Below are 16,967 nucleotides of genomic sequence, written 5' to 3' on the forward strand. Positions count from 1 at the left end.
AATCTAAAATCTTTTAGCTAAATAAGGTCACTAGACCATAATGCAAAGTGCGCCCGCCCACTCACACACACATATATTGTGGTAAAGAAAATATGATTAGAAATGTTCTTCAATAATTTGTGTGATATATTATTTGAGGAAAAAGAGCTGAGAAGAGTATCCTTTTGATGGAATTGACTTGGTTGATTGAAAAACAAGTCTTGAATCAGGACAAGCATATAGTTCAACTCAGCCTAGGCCTCTCCGACTAAATAAGCATGCCTCCCCCTTCTTGCTTTTCTTTCTGAATGCAGACCCTTGAACAATGGCTCTCTTCAAACAAATTTCACACCTCCAAACACAAACTTTTCCCTGTCTTCTCTTCCACTTCTTTCTCTTCCTCTTACTACTCGAAAATGTCAACTCGTTCTCCTTCAACATCTCCAGTTTTGATACAAACACAAAGGATATCACCTACCAAGGTGATGCTTTCCCATCAAGAGGAGTCATTCAGCTCACAAAGAATCAAGTTGATGGTCCGCTAACTGAAAGCGCTGGCCGTGCCTTGTTCGCTGAACCCGTGCGTCTTTATGATGCCAGCAAGGGGAGGCTCACCGACTTCACAACCCATTTCACCTTTGTCATGAAAGCCTTGGATGATACACGCTATGGTGATGGCATATCTTTCTTCCTTGCACCATTGGATTCGAAAATCCCAGAAAATTCAACTGGGGGATACCTTGCTCTATTTAGCTCCAATTCCAACTTCAACTCAACCAAGAATCAAATTGTTGCTGTGGAGTTTGACAGTTTTAAAAACAGTTGGGATCCAAGTCCTGATCATGTAGGAATCAATGTCAACTCCATTGTCTCAGTAGCCAACATTTCGTGGAAAACTACCATAAAAAATGGATCAGTAGCAAATGCATGGGTAAGTTATAACTCCACCTCCCAAAATTTAAGTGTTTTTCTAACGTATTCTAAGAATCCAGAGTTCAGCGCTGGAGATTGTAGTGTTTCGTACATAATTGATTTGAGGAAGGTGTTGCCGGAGCTGGTAAGTGTCGGTTTCTCTGCAGCCACGGGTGCATGGGTGGAAATACACAACATTCTGTCTTGGTCATTTAGTTCCACCCTGGATATCAGTAGTAATAATGAAGCAGAAAGAAAAATAAGAATTGGGGTTGGTTTAGGGGCAGGTTTCGGTCTTTTGAGTTGTGGATTAGGTCTCTTTTGGTTCATCTCTTGGAGAAAAAGGGCTAAGAAGATAAATGAGGCATATGATATATCTATGGATGATGAATTTGACAAGGGAACTGGACCGCGGAGGTTTACTTACCGTGAATTAAATCACGCAACAAACAACTTCGCTGAGGGAGGCAAGCTTGGAGAGGGAGGATTTGGAGGAGTCTACAAGGGTTTGCTAACTGAGTCAAAAACAGAAGTGGCTGTGAAGAGAGTATCTAGGGGATCAAAGCAAGGGAAAAAGGAGTACATAGCGGAAGTGAGGATCATCAGTCGGTTGAGGCACAGAAACTTGGTGCAGCTCATCGGTTGGTGTCATGAACAAGGTGAGTTCCTTCTGGTCTACGAAATTATGCCGAATGGAAGCCTTGATTCCCATCTGTTTGGAAAGAAGCTCCATCTAACTTGGACAGTAAGGCACAAAATAGCCCTTGGCTTAGCATCGGCAATTCTGTATCTTCACGAGGAGTGGGAACAATGTGTTGTGCATAGAGATATAAAGTCAAGTAATGTGATGTTGGATTCCAATTTCAATGCCAAGCTTGGAGATTTTGGGCTTGCAAGGCTTGTAGACCATGGTTTGGGGTCGCAAACAACTGTATTAGCAGGCACCATGGGGTATCTAGCCCCAGAATGTGTGACAGATGGAAGGGCTAGTAAAGAATCCGATGTCTACAGTTTCGGGGTAGTTGCCCTAGAAATTAGCTGTGGAAGAAGGCCGGTCGAAGCAAAGGCAGAACCAAGTAGGGTAAGGCTGGTGGAGTGGGTTTGGGATTTGTATGGAAAAGACCAAATACTTGAAGCTGTTGATGAAAGATTGAATAAGGAATTTGATGAGCAGAAAATTGAGTGCTTGATGACAGTAGGGTTATGGTGTTGCCATCCTGATCCTACCGTTAGGCCTTCTATTAGGCAAGTGATTAATGTTCTCAATTTCGAAGCCCCCATGCCAAGCCTGCCTTCAAAGTTGCCAGTGCCAATGTACTTTGCACCTGCATTGAGTATGTGTAGGTTCTCCTATACGTCTAACCTCACCGGATCATCAGTAAAAGATCGAACTCAGTGTTCGTGTAGCAGTTGCACTACCTATAATTCATCACAGTCAGCCGGCTCTTCGAAAGCTCTACTGAATTCGCGCACAACCGCTGTGTAGCAATGTGCCTCTATTAATCTTTTTTTTTCTTTTTACTTTTTGTTTGATTTCTTTGTTGTCCATGGTTAAGAGCAGGAATTCTTGTGCTTTCTATTGTTTTCGTTTATACAAAGAGTTGGCTGACTTAAATATTTGGTAAGTTATTTTTATGTTGTTAATTAAATAAAGTTGTACGAACGGCTGATCATATAGTTTATATCAATTTGAGCTTTGAACTTGTATTAATATATCACGTAATTTATGATAATTTTCTACTGAGTTATTTTGCACTATGTTATGGAGATCTTTCTTGAGACTATAACAAGAACTACGTTCTACTAATATACTTGTCCTTTCTGGACAAAAAATAAGCTAATATTTTTTTTTTCCAGGATAGTGGTGTAATCGTGTCGCGCAAGTCCTTCATATTTGAAGCATCTCGTATTTTATCTGATTTGCTTAAGCACTATGTGTTATTTGGTGTAGTGCAAGATTGGAATAATGTCCGATTTAATAGTTTTGCTTTTTGGATATACAATACTCTAAACTACTCTAATTCATGAATAAAAGAAAATCAAACTTAAGTGTAATTAAGGAGCGACCAACACTATCTTGACCTATTCACCTGATCATATATGCTTGAATTTAATAGAATATGGTCGAAGCATTGTAAACTATCACCCAACTTTATTGCCCTGGTCCAGTTTCTAGACAAAGTCCTCATGTTGTTTCAATCGAACCACTCGCTCTGTTCCTTCCTTTGCCTTGATTCTATCAGAAACATTCTAAAATATTGCCAAATGTTGCATTAATTTAAGCTGGCATCATTTGCAATAGGAGCTCAACCTTGGTGGTCAAATTATACAAACTACATATATTTTAAATTTTTGGTAATTTAATTTGGACCACCACCACGAAGCAATGTTGTACTAACACTTGTACCTCTCCAGATTATAACTGAATTAAATCCCAGTGTGAGATATATTGGTGGTAACATTGTTTGACGACTTTGGCCGGCAGATGTGTCCATTCCATATGACCGCTGTAGAATGTCCAAAGACAGCATACGTGAGTTACAAGTTTGTTCTCCTTTAGTTGGATAGAACAAGAAGAGCGCGCAAAATTAATGGCCTAATCCATTGGAGCGTAGTGAGTGATGCCTAGACAGCAAAAAATTACCATGAAAAATTGAACCCGAGCAACTTTATCATCAAATTCTGAAAGTGCTTTATCGTTTGAACATTTTCCATCCCAAGTTGATGTTCCAAGAGTAGTCTGATATCCTTTCTCTGCATCTGTCCCGGTTGGAGAAACATTAAAATCTAGCACACTCATATCCGATTGGCACTTGTAGTCTGCAACAGCGGCAAATAATCCACTCTAAGGAAAGAACTTACAAAAGCAAACCAAAATGGTTGAATCGAGCTTTGAATATCAACAAAGTTAAAGCAGTGTCAGTATAGCTAATGGTATTATCTAGACTGACAGACACATCAAGATAGTGATACAAGGTTGAAAATTTGATCAAGGGGTCTGTGAGGAAATCCAGTCATGAGCCGTTAAAATGCTTATAAGACGATGAGTGGAAGCACTCTCCAACCAAGATTCTAGGCATACGAGATAACAACATATAGGCATCAACTGACATTTGTATGGTACAGTGAACCAAAAATCAAACTCATTCCCCCATAACCATGTATGCTAGATGTAATAAACTCTTTCCCCATAACCAGCATTATTTGAAGGTCTGTTATCAAACACTTCTGTAGGAATAGCAGCAGACTCACATTTCCAAAACAATGTAATGAAAGCAATGATCATTGAAACAATATGCTTTAATCCACTTGTGTGAGTAAGCTAAACAACTTGCTTACCTGCAACTATTGCCTCCAAGTTCCATACCGCCAGCAACAGGTCAATTACAGCTGCAATATGGTTGTGGTATTTAGGTACCCTGGGAAAGTCCCACCCCTTGTTTGTTAGAACTGTCAAATTCCAATTTAGCAATCTAGCGAAAATACTAACCAGTGGCTTTACATCCAATACCTTAAGTAATTCACCATGCAGAGAAGCATTAGGAATGAAATCTGACATCATATTATCAAATAGTTGAAGAGCAGAGAGAGAGCAGCTATAATCGAGTCACTAACTACCAGAAAAAGTGATGTGGTTGAAATCTTTTGGCAATGACCATAAATAGTAGAAATAAATTCAGTGAGCTGAAACATTACATCCAAAGTTGAATGCGGAATTTCGTGTAATAAGTAACATGGTCACTGAAAAATTCAAGAGATTGGGGAGTAGGATACCAGATGGATAAATATCAAGTAAAAACCATGAACGCTGCATTTTATCAAACAACTCACCAGCAACCTTCTCCACATTAGTGCCACCCTAATCAAATATTGGTAAGGACAACTGTTTGGGTTAAAACTTAACCTTTGGGCTCAAAAGGGAGTTGGCCCAAAAAGAGGAGAGAAGCCCGAAATCCAGCCGAAGCCCAGAAGACAGAAAAGGCATTTCTCGACTAGGTGCAGATCATTTGCACCACTTGCTTACCTACCCAAAGACCAAGTGGTATAGACCAGCCAGCTAATCAGCCCAAAAAGTACTTTACAGTGGCAGTACAAGTAAATAGCTGATGAGTCACTATCCTTCAAACTGCATTCGGGCAAGATTACTGCTATAGGAAGCCAAGCCAAAGTGTCTATAAAAGAAGAAAGAGAAATCAGAGTTGAGGACACTCAATCAAACAAACAAATACAAGCACAAACTCTGCTCAAAGCCAGATTTGCCTTCAAAACGAAGTTGTAGTCAGCCCAAGCCTTCATCCCTTTCGGGATAAACCCTTTGTAATAGCTCTGCTACCTTGTCAAGGACCTGCTGTAGTATCGATTTCTTTCTGTAAACTTATCTCCTTACTCCTTTTTTAAAGCTCTCAACCCCCTTGATAAACTACAAAGATAGGAAGTTGCAAGACAATCAACCTTGCCCGACAAGGTTAAAACCTTGCCCGACCCTCTTTGTTTCTATCTTTTCATTCATTAACCTAGCAATATGTTGTATACTTCAAGTTGTATTCAAGTTATTTCTAGTAAGATGACTATTAAAAGGCTTGCTCAGTGCTTGAATCCGATTTGAATATGTCTTCACAGTTCAAACCAGATCTAAGTTCTAAGCCCTCGGGCATGTAAGATTTGATCACTTAAAAGTCCTTGGCCTCAAGGCATAAAAAAGAACCTTATGTGGACTTAACCCATCCATGACAAGCTTTGATAACAAGAAGTCCGAAGTTACTTGGGGCACAAGTAATCGACCTATCCCTTAGCTTTATTTCTATTATATTATGATTACCATAGAACGTTTGAGTATGGAATGAATTCTGATAGGAAGCCTCAAAGCCTATATCTAAGGCCCTACAAAGGCACCTATTTGGATCTGTTATGTTCCTCGAGCTAGAACGTTGAGTATAGAAGGAGTTCTGATGGGAAGCCTCAAGGCCTATATCTAAGGCCCTACAAAGGCACCTATTTGGATTCCTTCTGATCTTCGAACTCAGGTAATCAAAAGTATAATGGTTATAAGACTCATACAATTAGTGAAACGAACGTTATATGTTCGAGTACTGAGGTAGTTATTGACTGGAAGCCTCAAGGCCTACACCTAAGGCCCCACAAAGGCACCTGTCATAACTAACATAGTCTCTTGGGTATATATACAATTAAAACTCAACGTCCGTTTTACATCTGCCATGCTGAAGATGGCAGTGGCACGCCTGAGCATATAAAAGTTAATCTTGATTATGAGCCTCAAGGCCTACACCTAAGGCCCCACGAAGGCGCCTTTCAAAGTTAACTCTGTCCTTCTCTTTCAGCTTTGCCCGACAAGCCTTGCCCGATAAAGCCCGCCAATGAAGCAAAAGCCCGACAGAAAGCATCAACCGGCGCCAACCTCTAGGGGAGTTGTGTGCTCGTCGGCTAGGAAACATCCCCAGCGGAAATTCTAGCCACGAACATAGTTTTGGCACGCCCGGTGGGATACATTTGATCAAAAGAAATATGTCACAACGAGCAGAAGATTTGCAAACTGCTTGCAAATGCTACAAAGACTAGAGAACGCCTCCGCAGGCTCCAGAAATAAAGCTGACCCGGTTATAAGACCAACTATTCCTATATCTTTACCTCAACTTGGGGAAAAAAATGATAGAGAGAAGAGGGGATTTAAAACCAACCAACTAAAGGAAGCTGTGATGGATAAACCTACGGATCCCTTCTCAGGGGCCCCAATAAATATGATCAGTATGGCCTGGGCTGAGAAGGGGAAAGAAAAGGTCACAAGGGAAGAAGAAAGAAGATTGGTTGACAAACCCACAAAAGGGGTGGTCAACTTGCCCGAATATCCAAGAGCAGCTATAATCAAAGGGATGGTGTTGTGCAGTAAGTGCCAATGCGAGTGTGAGCTCGAAATACCGCCCACATGAGCCCTCATAGATCATGAACTGATTATGAGGAATGAAGAAGAAAAGAGAAAAGAGGCACATGAGAAAGCTCGGCGAACTGTAGGAAGGGATACCTCCCGAAGTGTCTTTCAGCGATTAGGAGGCGATTCCCAACCGAGGGCTTTATCAGAGATATTTCGCAACCATGAAGTTTCTGAGGAGGCAGAAGATAAAGATGCCAATAAGCCAAAAGAGGGGTGTAGAGCACTCTCAGTACGGCCATATGGGAAGAAAAGTCAGGAGAAATGACAGGATAACAAACCCTGTCAAAAAAGATAACCCTGCCCGCCTCGGGCGAAAATGGTACGTGGTTGGGACAAATGGATAGCCCGTTAAACAAATGGGAGCCTCCATCGTCAGAAGGGTTCAAAGGCAACACAAAGCCTACATGAACTCCTTAAAAACCCTTGCGACGTCGGAAGCATCCAAGAATCAAAAGTTGGAGAAAACGTCATCTGGGGGGAGTAGTCAGCTCCGCTGGAGGAGTAAGAATGAGGTGGAAAAGGCTAACAGCAAGGCTGAAGGCGAGGGAAACCATGTGCCACAAAGCCTACACCCTGGGAAATATAGGATCTTGAGGAGAGCTCAAGAAGATATGATTATGGTGCCAACTCCCGGATGGAAGACAGAGCAGCCTATTTGCTTTGGAACTGTTTCACCTGAAAGAAAACCACCTTCTCCATCATTAGTGGAACCTTTCGGGGAAGTTCTAAAGCAGACATCGTATTCAAGCGTGAATCAGCAGGAGTGGGCACCAGAACCACTGCTTCCAGCAGATATGATGGCTTGGTTAGATGAGTTCATGGACCAGATTGGGAGCAAGAAATAAGAACTGCCAGAGCCTAGCAACTTTCATATCAACATGGCGTACGTGTTATCCGCCATGTTTAGTGCCAGACCTAATCAGCCTGCCACGATGGAAGGAGACTATGTGACAACTGAGCCAATGATGGCCCATATCAGTGTGGAGGTAGCTGAAGAAGGAGAATCGGGAAAAGCTGAATCATCTGAAGCATCCAAAGATGGTCCTTTAAGGATCTATACAGACAAGATGGTGTTCAGCCGCCCGAACATTTCGCTTGCCAATCATCTGAAGCCCATATATGTTACAGCTTATTTGGAGGGGGTGCCCTTTAAAAGGATTTTAATTAATAGAGGAGCAGCTGTTAATGTATTACTGGCCAAGCAAATGAAAAAGTTGGGGAGAGACACAGAGGATCTTATTCCTACAGATCTCACAATTTCTAATTTCTCGGGCGCTATCATCAACACTCATGGGATATTGCCTTTAGAAGTGGATTTGAGGTCTAAACAGATCATGCTGGCATTCTTTGTGGTGGACTACACTTCCACTTATGGAGCCTTACTCGGAAGAGATTGGATCCACTAAAGTCTTGCCATACCTTCCACTCTGCATCAACAAATGGCTGTTTATCATGAGGCAGGCGCAGAGGGACCAGGCTTTTGGGAGATGGTAGAGGTCGAATCACGGCCATTTCTTCCCACAACCAATGTTGTTGAAGCAAGTTTCTACAATCCCAACATAGGAATTTTGAAATGTTCAGGAGCAGACGAGAACGGCCACCCTACCAAGGTGACGGCCCAAAAGCTTCTAGAACAAGGAATGCTCCTTACTAGAGAGAAGTGGGATATACCTTGTATTATCCCAACGCCCCTACATCATCAATGACAGAACAAAAAATGAAGGATCAGGTAATGGCAGTCAGATCCCTGATTAAACGACTGTTAGTGTATGGGAAAGAAAGAAGACAAGAAAATGAGCTCTTAGACAAAGAAGAGCAGGAATGGCAGGTAGGAGCTTCAACCAGCTAGGATGAAAACAGGGAGGAATCTTGTCGAGAAGAATTGGAAAGGGCCATTCAAATGGTCGAGTGCATATACGACCTAGATGGGCCAGATGACCTGCCCGAGAGCCCGGAGCTAGTCGAATTTTTGTGTACAGAGCCTGATAAGCCACCGCCAGAGGTCCAAGATCCTCTGGAAGTTATTGATCTAAGGACAGAGGAAGATCCAAGACCAATAACAATTAGTGGTTTATTGGAGATTGATGATCGGGCAAAAATTATCTATCTTTTGCAAGAATTCAAAGATTGTTTTGCTTGGCATTATACTGAGATGCCAGGTTTAGATGAAACCTTGGTGGAACACAGAATGCCCATCAAGGATGGATATAAACCCGTTAAGCAAGCACCGCAAAGGATGTCAAAAGAGATAGAAGAGAAAGTCAAAGAAGAGATTGAGAGGCTAGTCAAAGCCGGATTTATCAGGCCAGCCAAATATGTGGAGTGGTTAGCCAACATTGTACCCGTTTTAAAAGCCATAACAAAAGCAGTACGATTTTGTGTTGATTACAGAAATATTAATGGCGTTACACCGAAAGATGAGTATCCCATGCCCATGGCAGATCTATCTATAGATGCAGTAGCAAAACACAAAGTTTTATCTTTTATGGATGGAAATGCCGGGTATAATCAGATAAAGATGGCTCCGGAGGATATACATAAAATAGCTTTTAGGTGTCCTGGGCATGTGGGGGCATATGAATATTTTGTCATGCCATTCGGGCTCAAGAATGCTGGTGCGACCTACCAAAGGGCAATGAATGCCATCTTTCATGATCTAATTGGCCATAATATGGAGGTGTATATTGATGACATCGTGGTGAAATCCAAGACAGAAGAGCAGCATCTGATAGACCTCAGGCAGGCATTGACAAGAATGAGGGTCCACAAATTGAAGATGAATCCAAAGAAGTGCACATTTGGAGTGAGAACGGGCAACTTCTTGGGATTCCTGGTTCATCAAAGAGGTGTATAAGTGGACAAAAACAAATCGCGGGCAATAATGGAGTCGCCTTCACCCACCAACAAGGTGCAACTCCAGAGGCTGCTAGGCAAAATTAATTTCTTGAAAAGATTCATTGCCAATCTAGCGGGCAAGATCCAGCCGCTGACTCCTTTGCTAAGACTGAAGAATAAGGAGAATTTCGAGTGGGGACCACCACACCAAATGGCTTTCGACAGTATCACAGCTTATTTGACTTCTCCGCCAGTGTTGGTACCACTTCAAAGGGGAAAACTCTTAAAGCTATATATCTCCGCTTCAGATAAATCAATCGAAAGTTTGTTAGCTCAAAATAATGAAGGCGGGAAAGAACAGGTAGTGTACTACCTCAGTAGGATTCTGACCGAGGTAGAAACAAGATATTCCCCAGTAGAGAGATTATGCTTAGCTTTGTATTTTACTGCCAATAAGTTGAGGCATTACATGTTACCTTGTCACGTGCACATCATCGCCAAGACAGATGTGATAAAGTACATGTTATCAAAGCCAATGCTAACAGGAAGGATTGGGAAGTGGATTCTAGCATTATCAGAATTCAGCTTTCAGTATGTACCCCAAAGGGCAGTCAAAGGCCAAGCAATTGCTGATTTCTTGGCGGAGCATCAAGAGTCTCAAGATGAGATAATCAATATCCCGGGAACCCTAGAAGTTACTAGTGTTTGGATCCCACCAAACAAAGGTGTCTCGGGCAAAGAGGAATGGGTCCAACAAGAGATAAAAAGAATGGCTGGTCGGTGGATTACTCCTTGGAAGCTATATTTTGATGGTTCCCACACTCAGAAGGCTTCAAGAGCTGGGATTATAATTATCAACCCTCAAGAGGTATATCATTATTACTCATTTCTCTTAGATTACCAAGGGAATACCAATAATCAGGCAGAGTATGAGGCCTTAATAATTGGTTTGGAAATCTTGATGGATCTGAGGGCAATGGAGGTAGAGGATCCTCAGGCAGAGCCATCACCATATATGATGATGAAGCCTGATTTATCATGACGACGAGCAGGAAGGCAAGTCTTCATGAGGAAAACCCCTGACCAAAGGTGTTGGAGATAGCGGGGTGTTTGACCAAAGGTGTTGGAGATAGCGGGGTGTTTGACCAAAGGTGTTGAAGATAGTGGTTATCTGATGAAAACTCTTTTTCTCACGAAAAAGGAGTTTTAGAAAACCCCACTTGAATCCTGAAGAACTCATTTCACAGTTTTGGGAAGAAAACTAGGAAGGCAGAAGTACTCAGGGTTAATAACGAAGGCTGAAGGAGGTTTGTTGGCTGAACAAAAGCAATTTTCAAGCCTGAATTTATAGAAACCTCAAAGGATAGCCCAAAGGTCGTGAGAAGAGCAAGAGACGCAGGATCGTAGGCATCCTGCCTAGAAAACACAAGCTCCAATAACAGGTATACAAGCATGAGGATATTCAATCAATATTGGCTCCTGGAATTCCAGTCTGAATATCGATTGAAGGGGGCACTGTTTGGGTTAAACTTAAATTGTGGGCTCAAAATGGAGTTGGCCCAAAAAGAGAAGAGAAGCCCGAAATCCAGCCGAAGCCCAGAAGACAAAAAAGACCTTTCTCGACTAGGTGCATATCATTTGCACCACTTGCTTACCTACCCAAAGACCAAGTGGTATAGACCAGCCAGCTAATCAGCCCAAAAAGTACTTTACAGTGGCAGTACAAGTAAATAGCTGATGAGTCACTATCCTTCAAACTGCATTCGGGCAAGATTACTGCTACAGAAAGCCAAGCCAAAGTGTCTATAAAAGAAGAAAGAGAAATCAGAGTTGAGGACACTCAATCAAACAAACAAATACAAGCACAAACTCTGCTCAAAGCCAGATTCACCTTCAAAACGAAGCTGTAGTCAGCCCAAGCCTTCATCCCTCTCGGGATAAACCCTTTGTAATAACTCTGCTACCTTGTCAAGGACCTACTGTAGTATCGATTTCTTTCTGTAAACTTAGCTCCTTACTCTTTTTTTAAAGCTCTCAACCCCCTTGATAAACCACAAAGATAGGAAGTTGCAGGACAATCAGCCTTGCCCGACCCTCTTTGTTTCTGTCTTTTCATTCATTAACCTAGCAATATGTTGTATACTTCAAGTTGTATTCAAGTTATTTCTAGTAAGATGACTATTAAAAGGCTTGCTCAGTGCTTGAATCCGATTTGAATATGTCTTCACAGTTCAAACCAGATCTAAGTTCTAAGCCCTCGGGCATGTAAGATTTGATCACTTAAAAGTCATTGACCTCAAGGCATAAAAAAGAACCTTATGTGGACTTAACCTATCCACGATAAGCTTTGATAACAAGAAGTCCGAAGTTACATGGGGCGCAAGTAATTGACCTATCCCTTAGCTTTATTTCTATTATATTATGATTACCATAGAACGTTTTAGTATGGAATGAATTATGATAGAAAGCCTCAAGGCCTATATCTAAGGCCCTACAAAGGCACTTATTTGGATCCGTTCTGTTCCTCGGGCTAGAACGTTGAGTATAGAAGGAGTTCTGATGGGAAGCCTCAAGGCCTATATCTAAGGCCCTACAAAGGCACCTATTTGGATTCCTTCTGATCTTCGAACTCAGGTAATCAGAAGTATAATGGTTATAAGACTCATACAATCAGTGAAACGAACGTTATATGTTCGAGTACTGAGTTAGTTATTAACTGGAAGCCTCAAGGCCTACACCTAAGGCCCCACAAAGGCACCTGTCATAACTAACATAGTTTATCGGGTATTTATACAATTAAAACTCAACGTCCGTTTTACATCTGCCCTACTGAAGATGGCAGTGGCACGCCTGAGTACTTAAAAGTTAATTTTGATTGTGAGCCTCAAGGCCTACACCTAAGGCCCCACGAAGGCACCTTTCAAAGTTAACTATGTCCTTCTCTTTCAGCTTTGCCCGACAAGCCTTGCTCGATAAAGCCCGCCAGTGAAGCAGAAGCCCGACAGAAAGCATCAACCGGCGCCAACCTCTCGGGGAGCTGTGCTCGTCGGCTAGGAAACATCCCCAGCGGAAATTCTAGCCACGAACAACAACATTTTCATAACATCTTTTTTGAAGCACAAAGTTTAAATAATTAGGGAAGCTTAAAATGGCCAAACCCGAAATCAGACTTGCCATTTCCTTTTGTTTTCTTGAAAGAATATTAGTTTGATGTTTGGCATTTCTTGAAAGAAGATCTAAAGCTTGAAACGTTTGGCCCCTACCTTTATTGCAAATTCCCCTATTTGGCATTTCATCAAACAATTAAGATGCATTCATGCTTGCAATGTATCTAGCATTGAAAGTGATTTTTAAGCTCTAATTCATAAGGTTTATTGACCTCACAAACTTGTAGCAACTCTATAACCCTCTGCCAAAGGACCAAGTCAAGATATTTGGAAATGGAAATCGATTGGATTGTTGATTAGTGCGTTGCAATGACCGGACATTGCGATTGTGGGAGACTCATGGACACTCGCACAACACGCGTCTCCTCCATCATGGATTGTTGATTTCAGCCATGCGGGACAGAAACTCAACTTGTCCTAAGGAAATCGTTGCCATCGTGTTTTGAACACCTCTAAACTTAGCCGCCCAATGATTCGGTCGGGACTCAATTTTGGCCTCCACCGCGGTAGTGGTAATTTTGTAACAACCGTCTGCACAGGTTTCCCAGTGGAACCAACCCGATCTTAATACCAAATGATGAACCCATTTCGTAATAAAAGAAAAAAGGAAAATGCAAGAAATTAAATAAAAATATTATGTTATGTTGTGGTCTATTTTTATCTGACAAAGGGAGAGGGGCCGGCGGCACAGGAGAGAGGAAGAGAGATATGTATTTGTAGAATTGTAGGGAAATGTGTGTTGTTATCCCTCATACACTGTGCCTTTATTTATAGTAGTAAAGGGAGAGAAGATATTCCTTCTTCTCCAAGTAATACAAGTTGTAATAGGAAATGATAACTAGAATCAAATCTAATCTAGGATTTACACAATCATACTTAAACTAGGAATGTTCACAACACTCCCCCTTGAGTGTGTAAATACTCAAGGTAGATTCAGCATCATGCAGAAGTTTACGAAGTCGACTCGTCGGCATTGATTCCAAGGAACAACGCTTATTCTCAATAAGGTAGGAACTTGCATAAGTAGTAAGTCTCACTAAAAAAAACCCTAAGGCTATGGCAAAAACCCGAGTAGAGACAAAATCCATAGTCTAAGGAAAAATGTATTGGAAATGCAAAGTCAAAAGAAACGTTTACAGGACGTCATCAAGGATATGACCAGCCCAAGGTGGGTGCCTCGTTAAAACCTAGTTAGGTGGCAAAAACCCATTGGGAAAAATGCTCCTAATCGTAGGAAAAAATAGTACATTAAGATCAAACAAGTATCTACAGGATACTCCCCCGAAGTTTGACATAATTCCAAAGAGAAATAGCAAAATTACAACTTAGAAAGTTTACGCATACCAATTCCTTGAACAAGCTTCTGAAACGTCGCCTTCGGCAATGATTTGGTGAAGAGGTCGGCCAGATTGTCTTGTGAACAGATTTGCATGACTTCAATCTTCTGATGCTCTTGTTGTTGATGTGTAAAGAAAAACTTCGGCACAATGTGCTTGTTGTTGTCTCCTTTGATGTAACCCTTCTTGAGCTGTTCAATGCAAGCTGTGTTGTCTTCAAAAATCATCGTGGGGGATTAATGGCGGGATGAAGATCGCAGGAGCTTCGAATATGGCCCACTACTGCTCTCAACCAAAATCATTCCCGAGTTGCTTCATGTAAGGGGAGAATTTCAGCATGGTTAGACGAAGTGGCAACTAAGGTCTGTTTAGTTAACCTCTAAGAGATTGCGATGCCTTCAACGGTAAAGACATAACCCGTTTGAGAACACGCCTTATGCGGATCGGATAAGTATCCAGATTCGGCATAACCAACAAGGCGAGAATCAACCCAATGAGCATAGGTGCGGCATCACTCGAGGATTCGTAGGGATAGAACAAGCCCAAATCCGTAGTACCCTTAAGGTAACGGAAGATGTCTTTCACGCCAGTCCAGTGTCTGCGTGTTGGTGCATTGTTGGATCTTGCCAAAAGATTAACAGCGAAGGAGATGTCGGGTCTAGTTCATTGAGCTAAGTACAATAAAGCGCCTATCGCACTTAGATAAGGAAGAGGACGTAAGGGATCTCGTTTTGCATCTAGCGTACGAAAGACCATAGGAGTACTCGAATACTTCATTTTATCTTCATTAAAATGGTGTAACACCTTCTGGGTGTAGTTCGATTAATGTACTAGGATTCCATCCGAACAATTCTCTATCTCGAAACCGAGACAGTATCGAGTCTTACCTAGATCTTTCATCTCAATTCTGACTTCAGGTGCAAAGCAGTTCTCGCCAGCTCTTCAGGAGTTCCGATGAGATTTATGTCATCGACATATACTGCAACAATCGCAAATCCGGAATGTGACTTCTTAATGAACACACAAGGGCATAGTTCGTTGTTCACATATCCTTGACTAGTCAAATACTCACTCAGACGGTTATACCACATTCTTCCGGATTGTTTCAAACCGTAAAGTGAACGCCTCAGCCCAATTGAGAGCGTGTTCCGGGGTTTGGAAATATTTGAACTAGTCAATGTAAGTCTTTCGGGAACTTTCATATAAATTTCCATATCAAGATCCCCATAGAGATACACGGTTACTACGTCCTGTTGGAAGTATGCCCACAAAGCCACTCATTTGATGTAATAGCTTTTGGAATACTTATTGTATTAAACTATTATATGTTTAATGAAGGGCAAAGCTTATTGTTAATCACTATTTATTGTATCATGTGTTTAAGCAATAAGGGAATCCAAGGAATGTATTTGATCTAAGAGAGAAGTGATTTAAGTAAGTTAGATTAACGAGACCTTTCTCTTATGTTCATTCCTAAAACGTTCCTAGTCATAGGATTGCCAATTGGGCATTGACAATCCGCTAAGGTTAGTATGTGTTATGTTAACTCAAGCGTAAGTATGACTAGTCTCAAGTCATTTAGTGTTGGACACTAAGACAAACACATAGGTGCTTGAAAGAGTAATCAAGTACACTGAACAACGATCAAAAGAGAGTTCGAACATACATGTCATGTAAGAACTCGTAAGTTGCAATATGCAAAGTAGTCATTTGACCTGAGGCATCATAGATGTCTAATGGTTAGGTCCTTGATATTTGATCATGTCAAAGGCATTCCATCGAGAGTGTCCACGGCATTGTTAGGGTCAAGCTATCTAGTCATGTAGGCATATGAATGCACAACAAGGGATCTCTAACCTTCCATGGTGGAAGGAGAATACTCTAAGATATGATTCGGGAGTCTTTGGCCAAAGCATACGAATATGACTTAGGAAGTATGTTCCAAATCATATTCAATTGAATCATATAGATAAGTATTACATTGGATAGCAGACATGAAACAAACTATCACTCAAACAATGTGATTAAGAGTATTGTATTAGAGAATGACCGTATTGATAGGAGCATATTTATGCACCTTAGTTAACTGGTTCTTATGCATTTTCGTTATGTTTTCTTTGTTTAAAGTAGTCTTTTATGCTAGTTTCATATGTTTTCAGGTTTAAGGGCATATTACATAAAAGGATGCAAATTGGAGCCTTTCGGAGCAAAATGGAGCTTAGATTGGAAAGTACATGCTTGGAGCACAAGGAATGGACGAGTTTGAAGGTCAAAGGAGCTTAAGAAATGAAGAAATGAAAGTGAAGAACAAAGAATTCAGAATTGGAAACCAAAGTTTCTAAAGTTGGAAGTTTCTATTCTTGGAGGTTTCCATTTTTGAGAGTTTCTATCCTTGGCTTTGGGCTTTTAGATGACCTATCCTTTTCCCCTAACCCTAGCCGCACCTAGGCCTCTAGAATATCTGATTTCCTTGCCTTGCAAGGCATTCTAGAAGGCCCATCTCTAACCCTAACCCTAGCCGCACCTTAGGCCTTATTCCCACTAAAAATCTGATTGTTTTAACCTAATTTCTGATGGGTTTGGGTTTTAGAGGCCCTAATCTGATTGCCCTAGGGTTTTGGATGCCTATTTATACACATTCTAAACCCTTGGCCGAACACGATCTCCCATTCACATCATTCACGCCAGAATTTGTTCCTTGCTCTCTGCCGCACCTTTTCATCACCATAGTCCATAATTTCTGCCCAAAAACAACCCTAGCCGCACCACTCATCAACCCTAAACCGTTCC

At 41.4% G+C, this 16,967-nt stretch overlaps 1 protein-coding gene across 1 annotated transcript; it reads left to right on the plus strand.

Moving 5' to 3' along the window:
* Positions 1–280: 280 nt before the first annotated feature.
* On the plus strand, positions 281–2,575 carry LOC103401545 (L-type lectin-domain containing receptor kinase IX.1). Its single transcript, XM_008340261.4, has one exon. The coding sequence runs from the start codon at positions 305–307 to the stop codon at positions 2,375–2,377; it is 2,073 nt and encodes a 690-aa protein (XP_008338483.3). The 5' UTR covers positions 281–304; the 3' UTR covers positions 2,378–2,575.
* The last annotated feature ends 14,392 nt before the right edge of the window (positions 2,576–16,967 follow it).

This window comes from Malus domestica, chromosome 15 (assembly GCF_042453785.1).
Source record: "Malus domestica chromosome 15, GDT2T_hap1".
NCBI lineage: Eukaryota > Viridiplantae > Streptophyta > Magnoliopsida > Rosales > Rosaceae > Malus > Malus domestica.